The 27330-nt window shown below is 42.2% G+C and overlaps 1 protein-coding gene across 1 annotated transcript in view; it reads left to right on the plus strand.

The window, feature by feature from the left end:
* The first annotated feature begins 5506 nt into the window (after window positions 1–5506).
* Window positions 5507–27330, plus strand: part of GOLGA5 (golgin A5) — a 32540-nt gene continuing 10716 nt past the window's right edge. Inside the window, exons 1-8 of the mRNA XM_019462097.2 lie at window positions 5507–5685; window positions 7805–8378; window positions 15325–15552; window positions 17307–17526; window positions 17980–18103; window positions 19575–19778; window positions 23298–23468; window positions 25911–26039. Coding sequence (XP_019317642.1) covers window positions 7835–8378; window positions 15325–15552; window positions 17307–17526; window positions 17980–18103; window positions 19575–19778; window positions 23298–23468; window positions 25911–26039 — 1620 coding nt within the window. The 5' untranslated portion in view covers window positions 5507–5685; window positions 7805–7834. The remainder of the gene's footprint in view (window positions 5686–7804; window positions 8379–15324; window positions 15553–17306; window positions 17527–17979; window positions 18104–19574; window positions 19779–23297; window positions 23469–25910; window positions 26040–27330) is intronic.

A 27330-nucleotide genomic window follows, 5' to 3' on the forward strand; every position in this document is an offset into this window, starting at 1 on the left:
TTCCAAACGGAGGCTTCCCCTGGGTCATGAGGCCTTTCTGGCTCCACTCCAAACCAAGTTGCCCTCTCCTGCACAAAGCTGCTGGTTTCCCAGCTTTCCCAGCCCTGGCAGAACAATCTCCATGGACCTTTGGTGGGAGTTTGGGCATCTCTCTGGGCTAAAATGTCATACACCCTCACTCTTCCTGCCAAAAGTTTAGTGACTTTTCTTGAATAAATACTTCTTAATTTGTGCTATGCCTTTGATTGATTTCCAGGGAATTGAAATGATTTTTGTCACAGTTTTGTATAATCTCATCATTGCCAATGATGGGGACGGGATTTGCTGAGTGCCTCACTCTACCATTCCCCAAGTCACAATACAGCTCTGGTCATTTAAAACTTTATTCTTAAACTCGATTCCAAGTCCTCCTCCCTGGAGGAGCACCCTCCCTGCTCCCCCTAGAGCAGACTAGCTTGGTTGCACTAGAGGCTTAGAGTGGAGGCTGAGGTCTCCGTCCGGTCCTCACATGCCTTCTCTCCCTTCGGTTTTGAGGAGTTAGCTCCTCTGGTGGCATGAGGACAGGGAGGAAGGGAAAAGAAAAGAGCACATTTTCTTACCTACTGGACAAGGCTGTGACCTCTCTCTCTTGGTTGTGCTGTTGCTCTGGCTAACCCAGCCTGGTTTCAAGGACTTCTGGGTGTCAGGTCTCTATATGCTGACTCTCTCAGGGAGTATATGTAAAAATTCTTGAAACACTCTTCTGGGGGCCTGCCTGCTGCTAATATATTTGACATGGAGATTTGGCTCTGCTTCAGCTTCTTTTATCCTCATCCCCTTCAATGTTTAAAAGCACTAACCTGGCTTCAGTCCCAGACATACTACTCACTCCCCGTGTGACCGTGCAGCTGCACCCCAGCAGACTCTAAGCTTAGGGTAGGTGATGGTCTGGTGAGGTCAGAGGAGAGACCGGGAGACAGCGATTGAGACACAGGTTTACTGGGGTACTTTACATATAGGGAGCCCAGGAGCAGCCGACTGGACAAAGCATCCGCTTCTGGGATCTACATGCAACAAGTTTTTACATCACAGCACCTTAACTTAGCAAGTATCAGTGGCCCTTCCCCTCCTTGGATGGCCAGAGTCTCAAAGAGATCAAGCAAGGCCTGCCACCTAGACAATCTTTCTGTGTGTGTGTATGTGTGTGTGTGTGTGTGTGTGTGTGTGTGTGTGTAAAGATTGTTACTTTTTTTTTTTCAATTTACATTGAAATTAGTTAGCATCTAGTGCAACAATGATTTCAGGAGTAGATTCCTTAGTGCCCCTTACCCATTTAGCCCATCCCCCCTCCCACAAGCCCTCCAGCCACCCTGTTTGTTCTCCATATTTAAGAGTCTCTTCTGTTTTATCCCCCTCCATGTTTTTATATTATTTTTGTTTCCCTTCCCTTATGTTAATCTGTTTTGTCTCTTAAAGTCCTCATATGAGTGAAGTCATATGATTTTTGTCTTTCTCTGACTAATTTCACTTAGCATCATACCCTCCAGTTCCATCCACGTAGTTGCAAATGGCAAGATTTCATTGTTTTTGATTGCCGAGTAATACTCCATTATATATATATACCACATCTTCTTATCCATTCATCCATTGATGGACATTTGGGCTCTCTCCATACTTTGGCTATTGTTGATAGTGCTGCTATAAACATGGGAGTGCGTGTATCCCTTCGAAACAGCACCCCTGTATCCCGTGGATAAATGCCTAGTAGTGCAATTGCTGGGTCATAGGGTAGTTCTATTTTTAGTTTTTTGAGGAACCTCCATACTGTTTTCCAGAGTGACTGCACCAGCTGGCATTCCCACCAACAATGCAAAAGAGATCTGCTTTCTCCGCATCCTCGCAAACATCTGTTGTTGCCTGACTTGTTAATGTTAGCCATTCTGACAGGGGTGAGGTAGTATCTCATTGTGGTTTTGATTTGTATTTCCCTGAGGATAAGTGATTTTTAGCCTTTTTTTTTCATGTGTCGGTTGGCCATCTGGATGCCTTCTTTGGAGAAGTGTCTATCCATGTCTTTTGCCCATTTCTTCACTGGATTATTTGTCTTTTGGATGTTGAGTTTGATAAGTTCTTTATAGATTTTGGATCCTAACCTTTATCCAATATGTCTCCCATTCTGTCAGTTGCCCTTTAGTTTTGCTGATTGTTTCCTTCGCTGTGCAGAAGCTTTTTATTTTGATGAGGTCCCAGTAGTTCATTTTGGCTTTTGTTTCCCTTGCCTCCGGAGACGTGTTGAGTAAGAAGTTGCTGCGGCCAAGATCCAAGAAGTTTTTGCCTGTTTTCTCCTCAAGGATTTTGATGGCTTCCTGTCTTACATTGAGGTCTTTCATCCATTTTGAGTTTATTTTTGTGTATGGGGTAAGAAAGTGGTCCAGGTTCATTCTTCTGCATGTCGTTGTCCAGTTTTCCCAGCACCACTTGTTAAAGAGTCTGTCTTTATTCCATTGGATATTCTTTCCTGCTTTTTCAAAGATTAGCTGGCCATACGCTTGTGGGTCCATTTCTGGGTTCTCTGTTCTGTTCCATTGATCTGAGTGTCTGTTCTTGTGCCAGTACCATACTGTCTTGATGATTACAACTTCATAGTATAGCTTGAAGTCCGGGATCGTGATGCCTCCTGATTTGGTTTTCTTGTTTAAGATTTCTTTGGCTGTTTGGGGTCTTTTATGGTTCCATACAAATTTTAGGATTATTTGTTCTAGCTCTGTGAAGAATGCTGGTGTTATTTTGATAGGGATTGTAGATTTGATAGGGATTTTATGTAGATTGCTTTGGGTAGTATTGACATTTTAACAAGATTTGTTCTTCCTATCCAGGAGCATGGAATCTTTTCTCCATTTTTTTGTGTCTTCTTCAATTTCTTTCATAAGCTTTCTATAGTTTTCCATGTATAGATTTTTCACCTCTTTAGTTAGATTTATTCCTAGGTATTTTATGGTTTTTGGTGCAATTGTCAATGGGATCAATTCCTTGATTTCTCTTTCTGTTGCTTCATTGTTGGTGTATAGGAATGCAACCGATTTCTGTGCATCAATTTTATATCCTGCAACTTTGCTGAATTCAAGAATCAGTTCTAACAGTTTTTTGGTGGAATCTTTTGGGTTTTCCATATAGAATATCATATCATCTGCGAAGAGGAAAAGTTTGACCTCCTCCTGGCCGATTTGGATGCCTTTTATTTCTTTGTGTTGTCTGATTGCAGAGGCTAAGACTTCCAATACTATGTTGAATAACAGTGGCTAGAGTGGACATCCCTGTCTTGTTCCTGACCTTGGGGGGAAAGCTCTCAGTTTTTCCCCATTGAGGATGATATTAGTGTTAGGTCGTTCTGGACAATCTTTGTTATAAGGGAGACACTCTGGGTTGGCCACCCCCAATGCCCCTGACCTTGAACACTGAACAACACATTCTGCTGCACATTCTGCTTGATAGGAATATGGACAGAGGAAAAGATTTCTACATTTTCAAGATAGTGATTAACAGGGGCATTCAGGGTATGCTTGCACAAACAAGCTATCCAGCAGGTACCATACAGTGACCGTGGGAAAGTAACTAAATCTCTCTGAATCTCAGTGTCTTCGTCTATAAGAGGGGGTTATGTGTTAGTTAAGGCTCTCTGTCTTAATCTCTCTCTTAATCTCATTAGTTAAGGCTGTGTAAGATACAGTGCCAAATCTCAGTGCCACCTAGAAGCAAAGGATGGGGCACCTGGCTGGCTCAGTCGGTTAAGTCTCTGACTTCAGCTCAGGTCATGGCCTTACGGTTCATGAGTTTGAGCCCTGGGTCGGTCTGTGTGCTGACAGCTCAGAGCCTGGAGCCTGCTTCGGATTCTGTGTCTCCCACTCTCTCTCTCTGCCTCTCCCATGCTCATCCTGTCTCTCTCTCTCTCTCTCTCAAAAATAAACATTTAAAATTTTTAAATAAATAAATAAAAGTGAAGGTTTATTTTTCACTCCTGTAATGTGTTAGATGTGGGCTGCTTCGTATCTTTTTCTTTCCAGGTCCCAGGGGGAGGGAGCAGCCCTAACTGGACTAGCCATTCTCATGAGAGAGGAAAAGGATCAAGAGAGCTGATAGAAATATAATGGGTCTTAACACTTTTGCACAGATGTGGTGAAAGGCCTTCTGTTCACATTTCATTGGCCAAAGCAAGTCACAGGATCAGGCTTGACCTCAGGGAGGCTAGAAAGGACACTCCTCCCACAGAAAACATTGCAACCACCTGGCAACAGGTAGTGATGTATAATCCTTACCAGGAAAAGCTACATAAAACCTGAGAACAAGACCACCTATCACAGGATAACAACAGCACCTTCCTTACAGTTGTTGTAAGAATTAAATGAGGTGAGCGTTGGTGGTATAGTGGTGAGCATAGCTGCCTTCCAAGAATTAAATGAGGTGAGGCACATCCGATGCATAACCGTATCCTGCACTTAATAAGGGCTCAGAAACTGTTAGATATTATTATAATTATTACTTCCAGCTGCTGCTGAAAGTGTTTCCATTCGCTAGACTGGGCTGAACCTGACTTGGGAAGAAGAGAAACAGGAATTGTAATCACTCCCAATATTCAATTGGAGAATATAAAACACTGAGTCTAAGGACACAAGCTTTCGAGAACTGTGGACTCCTCATTAAGACAGATGATTTTAGACAAGCTACTTAACCTCTTTGAGCCTTAGTTTCCTCAACCTGAAAATGGGGATGTATGGGACTATGTTGTAGGCTTGTCCACAATTAGAGCCAAATTAGCCCAATCCTGTGCACCATAGCAGGAGCTGAGTATTTAATTATTGAGTGTGGATTTTAGACTATTTTCAAGTATTCTAGGAACTGTATGCATAACATAACTACAATATTGCTGTATGGAAAGACCCATTATGGGTCTTTTCCATCGTTTGGGTCTCGGCTTAAAGGTCACCTCTTCAGAGAGATCACACCATTTAAAGTGTTTCCTCCACCTCCAGTCACTTCTCCCTTTTTGTCTGTACAACTTTGATAGCGTTCTTAAAATCGTCTTGTTCAGTCATTGGTTTATTTAAAATCCGTCTCTGCCACTAGAAAGGAATCTCCAGGAACTCAGGGATCTTGTTTTCTGTATTCCCATCTCCTGCCCTGGGTCCTCAGCATCCTTACCCTAAAAACTGGCAGGCGAAGAGGGAAAGGTGAAGGCTGGGGGTCCACCTAGGTCTCACGCCCCGCCCAACTCAGGCCTCAAATTCCTTCTAGGCGGGGTACCGCCTCAGTTACCCCGCGGTGCCGCCCAGGGTCCCGCCCCCCTGGGGGGCGTGGCCTACAATGTTATGCCGGCCGCGTGCAGACCGTCGTCCTCCAAGGGAGGAGAGATACGTCACACGCACCAGGCGGAAGAAGGGCGTGGCCAAGAGCGAGGCCCCCGCAGCCGCCGGCGCCACCGCCTGAGTCGCCTCCAGGTGGCTGTTGTCGGTCCCGGGCCGCTCAGGCAGCTCGGAAGCCACTCTGTTTTGGGGTCCTCGCCGCCCTTCCACGTCTCCCGGAAGAGTAGCGGGGCCGCGGCCGGGCCGGGACCAGGTTTCGTCTGCCTGGCCCTCTAGCCGCCGGCTGCCGAGGTGGGGGGCGGCCCTGGCGGGCGACGAGGCCGCGGTGCAGCCGCTCCGGAGTCCTCAGGTGAGGCGGCAGCTGAGCCCAGTGGGCCGGACGGGTCCGCCTAGGGCGTTAACGGCCGTAGGTGCGGGGTTGGCGTCCCCTAAGCGGAGACTCTGGTCTCTGCGCTTTTGGGGGGCTGAGGGAGAGGGCAGGAGAGCCCCCTGGGGCCTCAGCCGGCATTGTTGAGTGCCCTGCCCTCTCCTCCCTCCCCGCCCCCCGCCCCCAGCCGGGTTTGGCAGCTCCTCCCCCTCCAGAGGTTCAGCCTGGCAGGTGGGGAGCGAAGCGGGGGTCTGTACTCGCCTACCTGAGATCTGTTGACGACAAAGTCCCTGGGACCGACCGACTGACCCCCAGCCTCCCTTCCTCTGTGTTGACACCTGGCCTTCGAAGCAGACCCTGCCACTGCTGTCTGCGGACCCATCCCCAGCCCACGCACTGTCACCCTCTCTTCATCTCCGTCCCTGTGGGCCATTTCCTGGGGCAATGCCTGAGAAATTAATTACTTGGGGGCACTGCACCTCTGAAGTCCACTGGAGTTGTCAGTGGGGCAAGTGCCCAGGACCGCTGTTTGTATTTAATTGGATAATCAACATTAAGGCATGGGGTTTTGTTTTAAAGCCCCATTAACTTTAAAAATAGGAGGCGAGATATAGGGGGTTAATAAGTATGCTTTGACTCCTTTAATTAGTAAGGATCATTTGCCGCCCAGTCGCCACCAATGTCTGCTTGAGAATAATACTTGACATCTGTAAAGAGTTTTACATGTTACAGAGCACTGCACCTCCATTTTCATTTGAGGTCACATAAACTGTGAAATATACAGGTATATAATAGTCCCATTTTGTAAGGAACAGGTTTAGAGGGTGAGTTTCTTCTTGAGGTTATTCAGTTACTGAGAGGCTAGATGGGAAAGGCAGCGGTTAAAAAAAAAACTGGGTTTGGCTGACTTAGATTGGAGTTGCTAAGCTGCCATCGAAACTCTGGGATCTTTCTAAATCTTTTCCCCGTTTGTGAAAAAAGAATACTGCTACTTACTACGTAATGTGGTTGTGAAAATTATGTGTGATAAAGGTAATGATTGTATGGCATTTGACATACAAACTACATTCAGCAGTATTTATGGATGCCTGCTGTGTGCTGAGAATTCAGTGGTAAGCAAAACAGACCTGGCCTTCATCCAGCCACTTCCCTCCTCCTCTTTCCAATAGGAAGAGACAGAAAAAAAAAAATCATATAAAACATGGAAGGTTGTGAGAATAAAGCCTAGCATGCGAACAGAGAATGATAGAACCTAATCTAGATGGAGAGAAAGAGAACTGTGTTTTGGAGCTCATGACATTCAGGTGAAGTTTAAGAACAAGAAAGAGTTAATGACGAAAGAGCGTGCCAGGCACAACAATGTGCACATTCAAGAAATGGTTGTTGACTTTTTTAGTACACTTCTGTATCTGTAAGGACTAATTACTTCATCATTCCGATTCATTCTGGCACACCAAAAAGTACTCAGATCTATTTATCAAATAAATGGCTGTGCAGTCATTTTTTTTATTCTGAACTTAGCCAGTGTGCACATAGTAGGTACTGAGAATGTAAATTATTGTAAGTGTACTTTAGACAGATTATATATGTGCACATCTAAATTATCCATAATACTGCTGCATTTAAACATGGAGATTTAGTATCAATCAGAAGTTTCTTCAAGTTTTAGCACCTTAAAACAAACTTCAGGGAATTCTTTTTATTTGGTTGAGCTGGAATTTTACTCTATTGATTATTTGCTACTTATGTTTGCTACAGTAACATTTGCCTATTGTTGAAATAGGAGTTATAACAGTAGAGATAGCTGTAATTATAATGGTAATAGCAACTACTAAAATGAGTGTCTACTGTGTTAGGCCTTTTGCAGAGTTTTTTTTATAGATTACTTCATCTTAAAGCTGTCCTATAATGTGAATACACTTATTTTCCTCATTTTCCAGGTAAAGGTTCTCAGTTTCAGTGAAGTCGTTTGCTCAAGGTTACATAGCTAGTAAGGGGCAGCTCTAGGCTTTCAGTCCAGGACTGTCTGACTTCGGAGCCTGGTCTTCACTGCTGTGCTCTGCTGTTATGCCATAGTGACCACTTTATGTCCTTTTTACAGGTTCACCAATAGGATTATTCTGCTACCATCATGTCCTGGTTTGCTGATCTTGCTGGGAAGGCAGAAGATCTTTTAAATCGAGTTGATCAAGGGGCTGCAACAGCTCTCAGTAGAAAAGAGAACACCGGCAATATCACATATAACAAAAATGCTGACTATCCTGAACTTCAGCAAAATACAGATTTGACTTATCAGACTGGATCTAAAGCTGCTTATATTTCCTCAGCAGCTGATAACATTAGAAATCAGAAAGCCACTCTCTTAGCTGGCACAGCAAATGTGAAAGTAGGATCTAGGACATCAGTGGAGACCTCTCATTCTGTTGAAAACACATCTGTTCCTAGGCCTTCATCCCAGTTTGTTCGAAGAAAAAAGTCAGAACCTGATGATGAGCTGCTGTTTGACTTTCTTAATAGTTCACAGAAGGAGCCTACCGGGAGGGTGGAAATCAAAAAAGAAAGGAGCAAGACACCTGTCCTTCAGAGTTCTCGGACAGCAAGTGTCGGTTCTGTGAACACCAGCGTGACCACCGTCAAAACCGTTGAGGAAAATCCTTCTAGGAGCCAAGGCGATGGTAGTTAATCAGCCCTCTGGTTTCTTTTAGAGTTAAGCAAACGGGACGTGTCATAACCTGAAATGTTCTGGTAGTGTTTCTCATCCTCTGTTATGTTACCTTTCCCCACTGGTGTAAAGGCAGCTTCTAAAATGTGGAGTGAACGTGATAGACGACACGGAAGCCATTAGTCAGTGTACAGTTATAATAGGGACCTTTGAATGTTGTCTGTTGGGTACCTTTACCCAGCCTAGCATCTAAGAAATTCTGCCCAGGATGATTCTCTAAGATATTTTAAACTACCAAAAAAAAAAAAAAAAGACAATTTTGAAATCTGAAAGAAAACATAATTTTGGACTTGGAACTATCTCAATTCATTTCTTTTTGGGATGATAAAATAGGAGGATGTCCTTCACATTTATTCTGGATTGTGAGGGCTTTTTCTGTGTGTGTGTGTGTGTGTGTGTTTACCCCTTGCATCCCTCAGAAATGAAGCTGAGAGACTGAACTTCGATCCGAGTTGAAGGGTTGAAGGCATTGACCTGGTCGTGAAGTAACAGTTTAGAATTCTGGTTTTCATTGCTGTGAAATTACCTGTATATATAGATCTTCTCACCTGCAAAAATGAGGTTTACGTGGTAATATGGCTGATTCAGGTACCTACTAACCATTTTAAAATAGCAAACACATGGTAGGTTCTTGCAGAGATTCTTTATAAAGTTGGTGATTATTGGAAGCTTGTTATTTTCTTAAATATTAAAGCTTCTCCCGTAGTCCTGGCTGTTGGTGAATAAAATCTGTCAAGATAAAGTGGTAAAGAGGCAAGTGTTTGGGGCTTTCAAGACAGGATCATGCAGTAACAGTTGACTATGTACACACACTCCTAAATTTCTTTTTAACAGGGTCGAGAGGGCGAGAGAGACATGTAAACATAATTTATGGGGCACCTGGGTGGCTCAGTCGGTTGAGGGTCTGTCTTCAGCTCAGGTCATGATCTTACAGTTCGTGAGTTTGAGCCCCTGCATCAGGCTCACTGCTCTCAGTGCAGGGCCCACTTGGATCCTCCGTCCCCTTCTCCCTCTGCTCCTCCCCCCCTTTCTCAACAACAACAACGACAACAAAACTATAGTATATTAGTATATAGTATAGTAAATACAGAAATTGAAATACGGTTAGAGTATTGTGGAGCCATTAAGGAGAAAGTAAGGTATTCAGGTAAGGATTCACAGGGGGTCTGTGGTTTGAGTTGAGTCTCAAAGAATGAGTAGAAGTTTCCAGGTGAAAAAAAAGAGGGGTTGGAGACAGCATTCAATGCAGAGATTCTGTACACGTTTGGTAGAGTAGTTGTTGTGGGCACAGTGTGTAGGAGACAGCAAAAGAAAACGAAGGTAGCAAAGAAGGTTGGGAGCTGTTTGTGAAGGCCCTTGTATGCCTCCGTTTACATGTTTAAAACCATTATTCATATACATCATCCTCTCTTAAAGAGTGGTCCCTGGACAACATGCGTTAGAAGCACTTGTGTGATTAATAAAAGTGAATTATTGTGTGCCTCCCCAGACTTCTTGAATCGGACTTTCCGGGGCTGGAGGTAGGGCATATGATATTTTTGTTGTTGTTTTCCAGGAGATTACTAGGGCCAGGTAAATTGTAAGTGCCATAGCAATGGGATGCTAATAGAGGTCTTTCAAAGAAAGGTGATGATATTTTTCTACTTTTAAGGAAAACCGCTTACATTTGATTGTAAAGGAGTCAAAGGAAACCTGTTGACAGGGAAAGGAGTTAGAATCAGTTAATACGTGGGAGTTATAAAGATGAAGTTTTGTTTCTCTAGGGCAGGGTCTCAATCTTGGGACTGTTGGGTGGAATAAATCTTTGTTGTAGGAGGCACCATCCCTGGCCTCTTAATCCATTCGATGCCAGTAGCATCCCCAATTGTGATAACCAAAAATGTCTCTCTCTTCCCCGCCCCCCTCTCTATGTCTGCCTGTCTGTCTGTCTGTCTGTCTATCTATCTATCTATATCTATATCTATATAGCCAAATGTCCCTTGGTAGCAAAATCACCCTAGGTTGAGAAGCAGTGCCCTAGGATGCCTAGAAACGTCTATAAATGGAATTGCTGGGTTGTAGGGTGTGACAGGGTTCCAGGTACGGTAGTATACCAGAATTGTTTTCTCAAGAGGTGTACCAATTTATACTTGAACAACTATGGTTACTATTGCTTCTGCTCTGCATTTTCACCAACATTGGATATTTTCAGTGACTGTGTTTTGTTAATCAGGTGTGTTGTTATTTTTCTCCTTACTAATGAGGTTGAGCATCTTTTCAGATATTTATGCAGGTTTCGTCTTCTGGGAAGTGCTATTCAAGTCTTTTGATCAATTTTTTCCAATGGATCATTTGTCTTTTTCCTTATTGATTCACAGATATCCTTTATATATTCCAGATGGTGATTCTTTCTACACCTCCTTCTGTTTTACCTTGGTTTTCCCCCACTTCTCTCTGTGGTATCTCAGTAGAGTTCTTAATGTACATGAATTTAGCGTTCTTTTCTTTGTGGTATGTTTCTATGTGGTAGATGCCTATCTAGTTCCATTTTTTCCCCCCATACTGTTATCTCAGCATTAGTCATTGAAAATATTTCCTTTCCCTGTCAATCTGCAATATCACCCCTGGCATTTTGTGCCAATACCACGCTGTCTTAATTCATGTAGTTTTATAGTGTTTTGATATCTCCTAGAGCAATTTCTCCCATCTGGTCTTTCAAGAATGTTTTGGCTATTCTTGGACTTTTTTGTACATCCATATTCATTTTAGAATTTGCTTTCCAAGTTTCACAAAAATTCTTACGGCCTTTTTATTGGGAGTCTATTGCTTCCGTTTGGGTGAGAATCAGCATCTTTACAAAACTGAGGTTTCTCACCCATAATAACATGGTACAATTTCAACTTAGTTTTTAAGTGTCTTTCTTTAAGATTTTATCATTTTCTTCATGAAAGTCTTGCATATTTTTTGTCAGATTTATTCCTGGTAGTTTATATTTTTTGAAACTTGTAGATGGCATCCTTTTTAAAGTTTTACTTTCTGTTCCTGATGTATTGGCTTTTGACACACAGCAGCCTACATAGCTCTTAATCTTTTATTTTTCTGTACATTCAGATTTTCAACAACACAGTATCTGTAGATAGTGAGACTTTGGTTCCTTCTTAACCCTTTAATCTTTAAAAAGAATCTTTTTCTTGCCTCACTGCATTGGCTTGGGCTGAGAACCAGTATCTTGTTCTTTGTCTTAACCATGGTTTGACAGTTTAACCAAATACAATGTCTATGTTAGTTTTTTTATAGGTACTTTTTATCAGGTGAATACTGTATCTATGTGTATCTAGTTTGAGTTGTGTTTTCTTAAGTTTACTTATTTTGAGAGCGAGAGCAAGCGGGGAGGGGGACAGAGAGAGGGAGAGAGTGAGAATCCCAAGCAGGCTCTGAGCTGTTAGCACAACATAGGTGTCAAACCCATAGCTGGTGAAACCGGTTAACCTACTGAATCACCCAGCCATCCCTCTAATTTGAGTTTTTATGTTGAATTTTTACAGTGTTTTTTCCTGTATGTATATCATATGATTTTTTAATATGCTTTTTGTTCCTTAATATTAATATGGGATACAAATCAATTGACTTTTTTAAAACCTAAAACCAGACTTGACTTTGAGTTTGCTAATATTCCAGTTAGGATTTTTGCATTTATTTCGTAAGTGAGAGTGACCTGTAATACTGTTAGGTTTTAATGTTACAGTTAGCCTTATAAAATGAATTTGAAAGTGTTCCCTCTTTTTCTGTTGTCTTAATTATTTGATGTAAAACCGAGATTATTTATTCCCTGAATTTTGCTGGAACTCACTGGTAAAACCATCAGGTCTGGAGTTTGAACTATTGATTCTATTGGTTTTCCATTTCCTCTGTTTTTGGTGAGTTACATTTTTTTTCCTAAGAGTTTGTCTATTTCATATGTACTTTGGGGGATTGTATTTATTTTACTTAATTTTAGGAAAATAGTAAAAGGGTCATAGCTGAAACCTTAACCCAATTGGACCCCAACCTAATCATTCATACTAACCCTGCAGAAACCAAAGCTTGATCACAGATACTACTAGAAGAATATCAGTATCTGGCACTGTGATAAATGCCTATTTTTTTAAACAGTGTTAATGAAGTATAACTGACGTATAATTAACTACACATACTTAAGTATACAATTTGATAGGTTTCAACATCATAATACGTTTAAAAATTCATTGGCATAATGTTTGTGATATGTCCCTCAAAAGACCATTTTAATTATCTCTAGCAGATTTCTATTTTGTTAATTTCTGGTCTTTATTGTTAATTTTTGCTTTGGGGTTTATTCTGTTTTAAAATTGTGTGTGTGTGTGTGTGTGTGTGTGTGTGTGTGTGTGTGTGTGTGTGTTTATTTTGAGAGAGAGAGAGAGAGACTGAGTGTAAGTAGGGGAGGAGCAAAGAGAGGGAGACAGAATCCGAAGCAGGCTCCAGGCTCTGAGCTGTCAGCACAGAACCCAATGGCACGGCTCATACCCATGAACCGTGAGATCATGACCTGAGCTGAAGTCAGACGCTTAACCAACTGAGCCACCCAGGCGCCCCAGGTTTTATTCTGTTTTTATAGCCTTTAACTCATTTTCTTCCTTTCATTTTTGATGTATATATTAAATACAAAAAATGTCTTTTTATTTATTTTTTTAAAATGTGTATTTATTTATTTATTTTGAGAGAGAGCAAGCAGGGACGGGGCAGAGAAATGGGGAGAGAGAAAATCCCAAGCAGGCTCTGTGCTGTCCGCTCAGAGCCTAATGAAGGGCTTAATCCTACAACCCTGGGTTCATGACCTGAGCCGAAATCAAGAATCGGATGCTCAACCAACTGAACCACCCAGGTGCCCCTATAAATGTCTTTTTAAATACTACTTTATATATATCCCACAATTTTGGATATATACTTTCTTTCTTTAAAAAAATTTTGATTTTGGGGCGCCTGGGTGGCTCAGTCGGTTAAGCGTCTGACTTTGGCTCAGGTCATGATCTCACAGTTGGTGAGTTCGAGCCCCGCGTCGGGCTCTGTGCTGACAGCTCAAAACCTGGAGCCTGCTTCACATTCTGTGTCTCCCTCTCTTTCTGCCCCTTCCCTGCTCATGCTCTGTCTCTCTCTGTCTCAAAAATAAATAAACATTTAAAAAAAATTTTTTTTTTTTAATTTTGATTTTGGAAATTTCAGATATATCAAAGTAGATTTTGATGACTCCCTCCAATAATACCTATTATCTGACTACATTATCTAAACAGTTTACAGCTGTTCTTATTTCTTTTATACCCTCCCGTTTTCCATCCCTTCCTCTACCTGCCACAGAATTATTTTGAAACAAATCACAGATCTCCTATCATTTCTTCTAGAAATATTTCATTTGATGACCCTAGAGAAATGCAAGCTTTAAAAACAAACATCCACACCATAATCACCCTAAAATTGTAATAATTCCTCAGTATCACCTAATACCTAGTCATTGTTCAGATTTCGATTTCTCATAATTTTTTTGTGTATATTGAAATGCACAAATCTTAGCTATACAGATAAATGGCTATGCCTATGTAACCCACACTTTTATTATGATAAATAACATTTCCTTTGTCCCTTTGCCTCATGTCTCTTTCCAGTTCATCTTTCTACCCCATTTCCCCAACTACCACTGTTCTGATTTTTTTCACCTTAGTTTTTCTCCTATAACTTCCATATAAATGGAATCATATAGTATGTCCACTCTCTTATCTTTTTCCTCACCACATTAGTAAGATCCATGGATATATCAGTAATTTGTTCTGAGTATACCACACTTTAGTCTCTTTTATGGACAATGGATTGTTTCCAGTTTTGGGTTATTGTAAATAAAGCTGTTATGACCATTTTTGTTCTTGTCTGTTTGCGGGAAAATGTTGTCATGTCTCTAGGAAGTGGAAACCTGGGAAGGGAATTACTAGGCGAAATGGTAGCTGCATATTTAATTTCATAAGAAACTGAAACCTTTTCCCACAGTGGTTATACCATTTTGTGCTCCCACCAGTAAAATCTAGGAGAGCTCTGGCTGCTCCGTGTCTTTGTCAGCATTTGGCATCGTCCTCTTAATTGTAGCCATTTTAGTGGGTGTGCACTGGTTCTCGTGGTTTCAATCTGCATTTTTCCTTGATCACTGATGATGTTGAGAACTTTTTTATACGATTATGGGTCAGTAGTTTATCTTCCTTTCTGAAGTGTCAGCTCTTTTGCCTGTACTGTTACTATTTTCGTCCATTTTATCATTTAGCTATATAACTGTACGTCGTTTTTTTAGAGCAAGTTAAAAATGCATCTGCATCACATTTTGTAACAAAAGCAGGATGAATCTGAATTTGTGAATCTCTAGCTCCTTGAGTAAGACCTTTTAGACTCAAGTTTGGTATGTAACAAATTGCTCGGACATATTATTACTCTCCTTGCCTTGAAACCCACAGCTGTTCTTTTGTGCCTTTCCCGTATTTTCACTGTTGGGACTTGTCTCTTTTTTTAAGAAAATACTTTAAAGCCCAAAGGGAGACTGAAACCCTTTTTACCTAAGTCCAACCACTTAAATTCTCTCTGGTTTTCTCCTTCCCAGAACTGTATTCTTGTGTCTGTTCTGTATCACCATTCATTCAGTATATCCAGACTTTGAGATCCTTAGAGGTCTGTAGCCTCCAAGTAGGACAATGAAATTTCATCAGAAGGAAGTCTATTGAAAATTTACCCTGTATTTTATTTAAATTTAAGCTGTCATTTTAGCTGTAGCAGTTGACTTGAGCTAAAAGGCATTCTACCAAAGTAAGCTACTAATGTGTATGCAGTGCCTGTTCTGGTGTAACAGTGTATTTTTTTTTTTTTTTTAACAGAAACCTCTAATAATTCAGATTCTGGCCATGAAGTTCAAGAGGATTCTTCAAAGGAAAATGTATCATCAAGTGCTGCCTGCACTGACCACAATCCAGCACCTACTCCTGACGGCAAATCACATGAACTGTCTAATCTTCGGTTGGAGAACCAACTGTTGAGGAATGAGGTTCAGTCTTTAAATCAAGAAATGGCCTCATTACTTCAAAGATCCAAGGAAACTCAAGAAGGTAGAGCCTTATTTCAATTGTGCAGGGTTAGGAATTTAACATTTCAAAAATAAACGAAGATTTGATTACATCAAAACTTAGAAATATTTCAGATGAGACTTATAAAATAGCATTTTCATAGAAACAGGGCCCAGATTTAGAAGTGAGACCAGTCATCCTCCCACCGACCTGAACCAGAACATTGGCTTGTTTGGTCATTCTTTAGGAATCATGAAATTTAGGGACTGAGAACGGAACATCAGTAATCATCTGATTCATTGGATCGATTTATTCTGAGCATTCAGGGGGAGCTGCTCATGAACCAAAGGTGTGATTAAACAAAGTAGTGGGCACCAGTGGGCGAGGTCACGGTATTGCACTGCTCCTGGGGCTGTAAAGCAAACATGGAATTCAGTTTGAAAAGTGCTGTCTCGAAATGTGCAGTGAAGTGGCCCTAGAGTAGAAAACCCTTGGATTCCTCAGAAATAGATAATTTAAAAGTAAAAAAAAAAAAATCCCACAAGTGAGGTAGTGGTGGGGAATATGTTAATGTTAATGTAAGTGTGGCCAAGGGAAAATAAGACAAGTCTCTGCCCTGGATCCTGGCAGTGATTAGAAAGGAGTGTAGGGACAGTGGGAAAGTTTGGCCAAGACGTGGATGGAGGCCCAGAAGAGTACAAGAGGAAGGAAGTTTAAGACTTGTTGGGCTGACTTTAGAAAAAACTTCACTTTACCAGACTAACGTGGACATAGAAATAGAGCCTTTCCTGAGACCATGTAGAGTTTGCTTTGATGTTAATTTTGTTTTGCCGGCAGACTGTTGTTACAGATCATATGTAAGGATGTGGAAATCTTTACTGCACTGTTCTTTCTAGATTTAAAAAATAGGGGGCACCTGGGTGGCTCAGTCGGTTAGGCGTCCGACTTCAGCTTGGGTCATGATCTCATGGTCTGTGAGTTCAAGCCCCGTGTTGGGCACTGTGCTGACAGCTCAGAGCCTGGAACCTGCTTTGGAGTCTGTGTCTCCATCTCTCTGCATCTCCCCCACTCGCACTCTGTCTCTTTCTCTCTCTCTCAGAAATAAATAAAGACGAAAAAAAATTTTTTAAAAAAAAGCATCTTTTTGGGGTGCCCAGGTGGCTCAGTTGGTTGAGCGTCTGACTTTGGCTCAGGTCATGATCTCATGGTTTGTGGGTTCAAGCCCTGCATCAGGCTCTCTCTAGTCGGCACAGAACTCACTTCGGATCCTCTGTCTCCCTCTCTCTCTGCCCCTCCCCCACTTGCACTCTCTCAAAAAATAAAACATTTAAAAAAATAGCATCTTTTTGCTACGATGATTGAGAGAAACAGATTCTTTCCTGTGTTTATCTTCAGGTTTTGACTTTGTTTGTTTGGTCTTACTGGAGCGTATGCCCTTGGTTTGGATTTGCATTCGTCCTGTCTCTAGCAGAACTCTACGAATCCACCGACCATTTTAGTGTTGTGAATTCTGCTCTATACTGGTTTTGGCTCCCAAATACTTTATGCTATGTCTCAAAAAATTTTTTTTTTGTAGAAGAGCAGCTATTATCATGCCCTGTTCCAGCCTCTTAACTGTAATGTAGATGTGAGTGTTGGCCTTGAGAAGTGGGTATCCCATTTGGAGCAGATAGTCTGAAGATACGTCTAAGCCCCCAATTTTGGCAGTCAGTCCTAAAGGCGCAGAGGAGAATCTGTGTGTGCTGTGAGAAAGGCGTGTCTGCTTGGATAGAGACATTTCTCTCTGTCTTTTTTAGAATTAAACAAAGCAAGAGCAAGGGTTGAAAAGTGGAATGTTGACCACTCAAAGAGTGATCGAATAACTCGAGAACTTCGAGCCCAGGTCGACGATCTGACTGAAGCAGTGGCCGCAAAGGACTCGCAGCTGGGTGTGCTGAAAGTGAGGCTGCAGGAAGCCGACCAGCTACTGAGCTCCCGCACAGAAGCCCTGGAAGCCTTACAGAGCGAAAAATCGAGGTAGCTCACTCTAGAAGTCATGACAAGGGGGCTGGAAGTTTCTTTCCAATACAAGTAATGATAAACACTGTAGTATATCCCACTTTGTGGAAACTTAGCTTTTGAAATTTACAGAGGGGAAATTTATGTTTTTTTTAATGTGAAATGTGTGTGATTAAAAGTCGATTTACTAGTTGAATCTTGAGATGCATTGTTAGCAGAGTCTGCATTTAAAAATATTTGAAGAACGTCGGGTCGTTAATCTTTTGACATATGATGATATGTGCTGTGTGCTTATATTTGGATGCCTAAAAATATAGGTTACGTTCCATTAAAAGGCAGAAAGATTTCTTTAAGAATATTTTAGTCAAGCCATCTTTTTTGTGCTTATAAGCCAATGCTCTAAAAATTATTCTGCCTGACCACTTGTACACTGTGGAAACGAGCCTCTTCGAGTGATGTCTTGTCTTTTAGAATAATGCAGGATCACAGCGAAGGTAGTAGCCTGCAGAACCAAGCTCTGCAAACCCTTCAGGAGAGACTGCATGAAGCGGACGCCGCCCGGAAGAGAGAGCAGGAGAGCTGTAAACAGATGCAGGTTCGAGAGGAGGCATGACTTTCCTAACACATTTTCTCCCAAATAAAACTCTGCAGTGCGTTTCAGAAAATTCTCTTTCTGTGACAAAATCCAAGTATTTGGAAATTTAGCTTGATCCTCGCTAAATTTAATCCTACGTATTGAAATACATTTAAAATGAAGTTCAGTATCCTTTATGATTGACAAGGTATCGGCAGGGGGACGTGGGGGCTCTTCTTCTGAGAGGGTACTTGAAGGGACGACGCACAGGTCGGACAAGGGTCCCAGAGGGGAGGGGTGTTACGCTCTCTTGACAGAAAGCTCTGTCAGATAATAAAAGGGGAGCAGCCCCTCAGCACCCCTTAAAAAAGGAAATACAATTAAAATAGTTAATGTTCATTAGAGACAGACATTTTCACTTAATTTTGTTGTGCAACCAACATTACCATTATTTGATTAAAAGCTGATTTGGGGCTTCTTTCTTACAACTAGATGGTGCTGAGAAGCTTTTGAATAAAACAAAAATGTTGCTGATGTGGGGCATCTTGTTTATGTTTTTATTTAAGCTTTTTCTGATTCCATTTTATCTGATTTCATTTATTTCTAGAGAGATGTACCTAATATATACTTCTACTCTTTAAAAAAACCTTTTCTTAAAAATTTTTTTTAAAATTTAATGTTTATTTATTTTGAAAGAAAGAGAGTGCAAGCAGGGGAGGGGCAGAGAGAGAGGGAGATGCTGAATCCAAAGCAGGCTCCAGGCTCTGAGCTGTCAGCACAGAGCCTGACACGGGACTCAAACTCATGAGCCGCGAGATCATGACCTGAGCTGCAGTTGGGACGCTTAACCGACCGAGCCACCCAGGCGCCCCTAAAAAATTTTTTTTAAGTAGGCTTCATGTCCAGTGTGGAGCCCAGCGCAGGGCTGAGTTCAAGACCTGAGCTGAGATCAAGAGTCAGATGCTTAGGGGCGCTTAGGTGGCTCAGTTGATTAAGTGTCCAACTTCAACTCAGGTCATGATCTCAAGGTTTGTGGGTTCCAGCCCCACGTCAGGCTCTGTGCTGACAGCCCGGAGCCTGGAGCCTGCTTCAGATTCTGTCTCCCTCTCTCTCTCTCTGCCCCTCCCCTGCTCATGCTCTGTCTCTCTCTGTCTCAAAAATAAATAAAAACATTAAAAACAAAACAGATTTCCAAGCCTAGTCTTAGAAGTGCCAATTCAGTAAGCCTGGGGAAGGCCTTCGGTGGCTGCATTTTTTTTAAAACTCCCTAATTGATTCTGATGCATTGCCATGTTTGGGAGCCAGCAACCTTAAATTCTCTATTCTTTAGCTCTTAACAAATGAGGTGGTATGTTTTGTTTTGTTTTGTTTTTAAACTTCCCTGTTAGGTTGTTGGACTGAGCTAAAAAAAATCCCGTAAGATATCTGATTAGGTGGTTGTAAAATATATCTCAAAGGAAATGATGTAAGCAGATATAAAAATTTGTCACAGAACGAGTTTGCCGCACGCCTTAATGACATGGAAGCGGAACGGCAGAATTTGGCAGAAGCGGTGACTCTGGCCGAACGAAAATACTCGGACGAGAAGAAGAGAGTTGACGAGCTGCAGCAACAAGTCAAAGTGTTTAAGTCCAACTTGGAGTCCTCTAAGCAGGAACTCATCGACTACAAGCAAAAAGCTACTAGAATACTCCAAGTAAGCTTGAGATGTGCACTGCGGATGTTGGGATTCGCCAGTTGGGAGACACTCTTTGACTCCACGTTGATCTGTGAGAGGATTGGTTCGTGTTTGGCTGGGTTGGCTCACGTCAGGTGCCTTACTCAGAGGTTTTGTAAAAGGCTAAAGTGTCCCTTGTTCCAACCACCTTTCTTTCTTTTTGCTTAAAATTCATTCTGCCACTGCCCAGGCCAGGCCCGCCACCTGTCATCTTAACCACTATATTGATGATCGTTGTTAAGCAGTCACTTCCTTCTTCCTTGCTGATCCTCTGTCAGGTTTTTCAGGCAGCTTCCCCCGCCTGGTGTCTCAGCCGACCTTCCCTTCCACTCCGCTGAAAAACACTGTGTCAGTCTCCAGCTAATGTAGTCTTCAGCTTCTCCTTCCTTTGCCTCCTATCCGAGGGAAACGTCTGCTTTCGTCAGGAGGCATTTTCAGCCTGTGCGTTGGTTCCCACTCCACCTCATTTAAGCTCCTCCTCCTGAGTCTGTCCTCTCCCTGTTTTTCCCCTCTCTGCTGCCTTCTTCTGGCTCAGCATACTCAAGAGCACATGGTCGCTTAGCAGAAGAACAGACAAGGTCTTCGAACTCCTGCCTAAGGAAAAAAACCATACTTTTGGCTTTTTTGACCACTTCGATCCATTTCCTTGTCCTTTCTCTCAATGTCAGACTTACCAGAATTTTTGTAAATATGCTGTCTCTATTTTAGACCTGGTAACTTTAACTCCTTCGTGTAATTTCTGTCCCTGCTACATTTCTGAAATTGTCTTCCCAGAGGCCTTTAATGACCTGAATATGTACTTTCTTCCTTTCTTAGTTTCCACCCACTTTGATTTTGGTGGAGTATTGGACACTGTCAGCCCCCCTCCCTTCTTGAAACTCCTGCCTTCTGGTGCCACTCACACTGCCTTCTCTCTCTCTATCCTCTCTCACTGCTCTTTCTGTCTGTGTTGGGCCCTCTTCCCAGTCTCCAAAGAGGAGAGTCCTCCCAAATTCCATCCTAAGCCCTCTCTAACTCCTTTCTTCGCGTTATCATGTATATATCCACTCTGCCTGTGTCTGCCACCTTGATGTGACTTCAGCTTGTCTCCAAGCCTAACTTCCTGACCTGTTTCTAAGTGCCTGCCGTGTTTCTCTACATGGGGTGTCCCATCCCCCAAACCAGCTTATTCATTCTCTTATTCATTCTCTTATTTCGGTAAATATCATGCCTTCTTCCCAGGCAATAGAGCGTGAACCACAATGACATTTTGACTCCACCTTTTTCCTTTAGCTCCTGCCTCCTGTTGGGTATGAGCACCTTTTTGATTCCTCTTTCATGAGACAGCATGTCTGTCTCCTCCAAACCATTCCAATTATTTTTGCTATGTCACTCTAATTCATTTAAAAGGGTCCTTATTGAGTACTTAACTATTCACGAGGCATTATGGTAGGTGCTGAGGGTATGTCTTCTTTCTGAAAAGAGCAGTTAAGTTAGTAAAAAACAAAAAAAACAAAAAAAACAAAAAAAAACCTGAGGTAATTGGTGGGATGAAGTTATCGATGCATTAAGCCCTTAAAATCTGCCGGGGGGAGTCGGGCAACTGGAGGTGCCGTATAAAGAGGAATTGGAGGAGGAGTAGGAAGACTTGTGGGGAGGAGATTTCTGATAGGACAGCCTGTGCCCTTGCAAAGGGGGCCTGAGGGAGCATGGCATGGCATATGTGGTGGACGGCAGCTCGTTCCCTTGACCATGACGGTTAGGGATGAAGAGGCGAGAAAGAGAAGGAGCAGAAGGACTGGCCGTGATGAGGATGCAAGGGGAGAGTTGGCACGGGACCCGGCTCTTAGGAGGTGCTCAGTGAATTGCCACGGATGTTGAGGGGTGAGGACGGGATGGCGAGATGGAGACGGTAAAGAGGAGGGTATCAGAATGGATGGTGAGGAATAGTGAGGACTGGTCTAATTTATGGTAGTGAGGGTGGCAGACGGGACAGACTTGGAGGAGGTGGGGTGTGCGAGATGGAGAGATTTAACTGGAGGAGGGGGGGAATAGAAGTGCAAGGAAGGAGGACTCCGGTTTTCTGGTTTGAGTGCACAAGAGATACTCCCCTGCCGTGTGGCAGAGAAACAGGGAAGCCGGTAGGCTAGCACTGGAGGGTAGGACAGGCGATGACGAGTTTGCAAAACTGATGTGACATTGGGGTGAAAGTTTTAGGAAGGCGATCAGAAATACAGGCCTGGAGCTCAGCACAGAGGTCTGGGCCTTAGCCCAGAGAGAGACGGAGAATTATGTTTATTATAGAAAATTAGAAAAAATACAGAGAAGTTTGAAGAAGTCGCCCAGAGTTCTACCACATAAAAAGAAAAGACTATTTTTGATGGAGGAGAGTGCCTTTCAAATATTTCTATCGAAGGTGAAAGAGCTGATGGTCATTACTGCTGGCCTAGAACAATAGCACTTTTTAAACTAGTCTTCCCACATTAAATCGCTTTTTCCAACTCCTCTTTTCTACCAGGGGTTCGTAAACCTTTTCTGTAAAGGGCCAGATAGTACATATTGCAGGCTTCGCAGGCTCTCTGTGGTCACCATCACATACTCTTTATTTTTTTATGATCCTATAACCGTGTAGAAACCCTCCTTAGCTTATGGGCTGTCCACCGATAGGCCACAGGCCAGATCTGGCCCGTCAGCCGTAGTCTGTGAATGCCTACTTTATACCCCTGCCAGATTAACCCTCCTAAAATACAGCTCTGGTCATCTCACTTCCCGGTCTACTTTTTGATCATTTGTTTTGGCCCGCCAAATAAAAGTCAAACATTTTAGCCTGGCATCTGAAGCCCCCACAGATTGGGCCTAACATAGTACCTCAGCACATCTCTCAATACCCTGATGCTGTTTCTTGTATACCCTTGTTCACCCTGATGCTGTTGCATTTTTATGCTTTGCCCTGTCTTCTCTATACCTGTCCAAATCCTAGCCATTTTTCAGGATCAGCATAACTGCTCCTTTCCGGTAGAGCCTTCTCTTCCCCAGAAGTGGTTTTTCCTTCTTGGAACTCTGCGGGTAGTCTTGGCAGATGCCTCTCTCAACTTGCTTATTGCCTTTTACTGGATACTTGTAACGTCCCTTCTGGTTTATAAGGCTGAGGGTACCATCCCAATGGGGACATCTTCGTGACACAGACACTTAGCACAGTGCCAAACCCTCTGTAGGCGTTCCGTAAATATTTGTTGAGTAGCATGTGATGGAGGAAAAAAGCATGAGGAAGGAGGAGAAGAACATATGAGAAGAATCTTGTTAATAACAAGTTCTCAACAATAACATGGGCCTGGGGACCAAAACCCAAGGACGGTCTGCGGCAAGGCTCTAGTGCATTTTCATCCCAATGTGGACTTTCTTTGGCGGAGAATGTAATTGGGCTGTTTCCACAGTGGCTTAGGTAGTGCAAGATTGATGGTGTTCAGTATACAAGCTGATCTCAGTTTTGCTTAAAGAGGTTCCTTTTTTTTGTAATAGTCTAAAGAAAAATTGATTAACAGCTTGAAGGAAGGCTCTGGCTTTGAAGGCCTCGATAGCAGTACTGTGCACAGCGTGGAGCTGGAAGAACTTCGCCATGAAAAGGAGCTGCAAAAGGAGGAGATACAGAAGCTGATGGGCCACATCCATCAGCTGAGGTCCGAACTACAGGTAAGATTCACTGCCGGTCGGCTGCACAGACAACCACCCACCCCAGCTGTCGGCAGGTGAGAAGAGGGGGCGTCTGTGGTTTGGGGGAAGACAGAGGGAGACAGAGAGTGGAACTTGTGTGGGACCAGCAGTCGCCATGTAGAAGTGAATCTAAAGCGATAGGTTTCTTGTCCACTGACTGTGAAGTTCTGGGAATAACAAACATAGGTAACTAGATTCGTTCGTTAAACAAATTCTCACCCTGCGTCCCCCGTGTGCTGGGCATCCTGTAGGCTCAGAGTAACAGCAAGGAACCACACAGAACCTTCGTATTTATGGAATTTACAATCTAGTGGTTAAAACACACATGAGATTTGGGTTTGTCAATAAGACTGGGATGTTTTCTGATACTGGAATGGACACAGGATGGTCTCTTCGTTAGAGTTACAGGCATAATGTTAATAATTTATGGCTTATGTGAATTGCTGTTTTTAATCCACAAGTAAACGGGGCCTTTCATTTAGATTCAACATGGAGTCTTTGATGTAAATATCCTAGGCGGAGTCTCTGAGAACGAGAGAACATAAAGTGCTGGCTAACAAGCCGTCTTTAAAAGAAAAAAGAAAAAAAAAAAACATTTTGCAAAGAATACTCATCCGTGCGCGAACTCAGCAAGTGATTGGTTTGTGAGATGTGCATGACCTACAAAGGAAAGTGTGGAAGTCACAAGGGTAGGGTTTCTTGTCTGGCGTGCGGGCTTGGATATTAGACTTAGCAGATGTGTTACCCGTGCCAAACACTTGGTCTCGCCGAGCCTGAGTTTTCTCATCTGTAAACTGAAGGCAAACAGAGCTGCTCTTGAGGATAAGGGATGTGTGTAAAAGGGCCTAGCATTGTTCCCAACATGGATTAGGCCCTCAGCAACTGTTAGCTGATGTTACTTCTGGATTTTTTCATATTGGCCGAGTAGAAGAGCTGATAAAGACTGTTGTCCTCATAGTTTGTAAAGTAGGACTTTTTTTTCGTGTAATTTTGAATTCCAAAAATTCAGTCCCATGAATTTAGAAATGGAGTAGATGCTAATCCTCTTCACATCTTGTCTTATTTATACATGTATTTTGGATGAGATTATGAAAAATAGGACTTGTTGTATTTAATATCTCATCCTTACCCCAGCATCACTGATGACGTTGACTATTCTCAAGAAGTTGATGAAATGTATAGTAAGGATTAAAGTATATCCATGAGAATGAGAGAATTGTAACTGGCCTACAATAGCTATCCTTCACTCAGCACTTCTGTGCCAAGCATCGCGCTGAGCTCTGAGCGTACATCCCTCCATTTGTTCCTTACCATAAACCTGGAAGGGAGGTATGGTGCGTTCTATCTCTATACTTTGAAGAAATCTAGTCATAGAGAAGGAGAGTAGCTTCCCTGTGACTACTAAAGTAGCAGAGTTGGGGTTAGAACCTTAGTCTGTCCGATTCCAGAACACGTTCTTAACCACTGCCCATCCCACCTGCGGCTCAAGAATTCATTTGATTAAGTCAAATTGATGGCAAGATTAATTTACCTACTACTCACCCCGAAAACTCAGCGGTAGGGAAAAATAATTGTACTTATTGCTGTTTTCCTCTAAATCCCCAAAGTTGTGTTATCTGGGAATATCTGTTATTATCTGGAAGTATCATTAATCTGCCCGTTCTCCCAAACGGTATGTGAAGTGCGGAGTTGTGGAGAGGAGTTCAAGACAGAGTGTACCAAAAGACCAAAAGCAGATTGACATGCTGATTTTCATCTCTTGTGGGCCTGTGTGAATGGACGCATGCTTAACCTATACAGGGGAAATAGAGAAACCTAGAGTTCTGTTCTTTGCCACCAGCAAATTTGATAGGAAATCTAGAAGGTGGTTTTTGAGTTTGAAGAAGTGAGAATAATGATGCTAAGTGAAGGAGTGAGAAATATAGAAAGATATAAAAACAGATAATGGTAATAAAGCTAAAAAAAAAATGAAATAATAGACTAACCTGAGGGTAAGAGAGAACAGTTATTTCTAGGTTTCTGTTGAGTACTTAGCACACATGCAAAAACTAACTATAACCTGCATTCCCACGGGACCAGTGCAGCAAAGTCCTTTTTGATGTTATGTTTCTGTTCCTTTTGAAATTGTTAGCTTTTGATTAGAGCTGTAGGTCTCCCAGGGAGCCACTGTTTACGCATGCTCATTAAATCACATGGTTCATGTGCTGCGGCAGCTATGGTAACCTCTTCGTGTCTCTCACCATTTGCCACATTATACAGTGAAGCGTCCATTTATCTACTCCTTTTGGGCTGAGACCATGTCCTCTCATCTGTATCCCTCTAGTGCCCGCTGAGCCCAGGGCATGGTGCACAGTGATAACTCAATAAATGTTGAAACGAACGGTTAATTATTGCTTTCACATATAAGGCTCATCGTTTTAGGATATGGAGGCTCAGCAGGTTAGTGAAGCAGAATCAGCAAGAGAACAGTTACGAGATCTGCAGGACCAAATAGCTGGACAAAAAGCATCTAAACAAGAGCTGGAGGCAGAATTGGAGCGACAGAAGCAGGTAAAGATTTTAGATGGGAGATTACCAAGGAAGGCGCTTTGCTGGCGGTCCCGTGAGGCTACTCGTCTAGAAAAGGACCTCACTGACATTCTTATAGGATGGGTTTGGAGTGGTGATGGTAAATGCGACCTTCTAGGTCCCTCCTGCCTTGTCACTACCCACCCCTTCACTGTTTATTTGACAGATGAAAAATAGAACCACAACACGGTCATGGGACTTGCCTCTTAGCACACAGCTAACTAGAGAACAGAATAGAACCCAGAATTCCCATCCCAGAGTTCTTTCTACTACCTCGTCTGTATTTCGGTATGTCTCCTCGTCACAGTGTGTATGTACAGAAAGCTTAAAAAACATCAGTTGATTCTCACGTTTTATTACATTTGTACTTTCTAGGAACAACAGTAATATTATTTACTAGAAATGCAAAATACATTATTGCCATATTAAGCTGTTCTTTCTGTTTGAGAAGAAATATTTATACAGTGTTCTTATAAGTCATGTTTATAATTGTATTTCTTTGTTTACTCGGCAGTCGTTTGCTCCCCAAGCCAAATTATTTTAATTTAATAGACTTACGTAATAGTTTCATTATTAAAACAGTAAACATGCTTACAGCCACATTTTCAGAACAAGATGCTGTATCTAATGTTAATAACATCTGTAATTTGCTGAATAATGACATTGTTGTAAGCACATAGTACACATTATCTTATTTTATCCTTACAATAAAATCTGTATTTACTTTACAGAAAACTATTCTTAGAATTGTCAGTGCATCGCTTATAACATTTCCAGCCTTGTGCATTTATATTCTTAGATCTTTTTTATTAGGATTTATCATTTCTGAAACTTGTTCTAGTCTCAGAGCAATATTTGTTTTTATTATGAACGTACCACTTGGAGCTGTTTCCCGAGTAGTAAGGAAGAAAAAAATTCAAGTAGCAGCCTGCAGATACATCATAGTCCGTCTTAGATAATTTAGTTATCAAATTGGCCACCCTTTCAGAAATTGCATTTTAATTTATTCAAGGGGCTATTATTATATAGTGAAAGGCAAAAATTTGATGGCCTTGATGGTTAGATAATTTTCATTTTATTATGGCAGATGGTTTTACCGCATCCACTGCCAGTGCCTGTCTTTAAAATGATATAATTAAGTAGAGGCAAGTGCAGCTGAATGTAGCTCTAGGCTGTTTATTTAGTCATGAGATGTTCTGGATGTAAGTGCTTGATCTTGGGATTAAATAGTCCTATGGTGCTCCTTATTAATTTAAGTAATTTCAGCCTTAAA

The sequence above is a fragment of the Panthera pardus genome, unplaced genomic scaffold (assembly GCF_024362965.1).
Source record: "Panthera pardus isolate Hobbes unplaced genomic scaffold, ASM2436296v1 HiC_scaffold_24, whole genome shotgun sequence".
Lineage (NCBI taxonomy): Eukaryota > Metazoa > Chordata > Mammalia > Carnivora > Felidae > Panthera > Panthera pardus.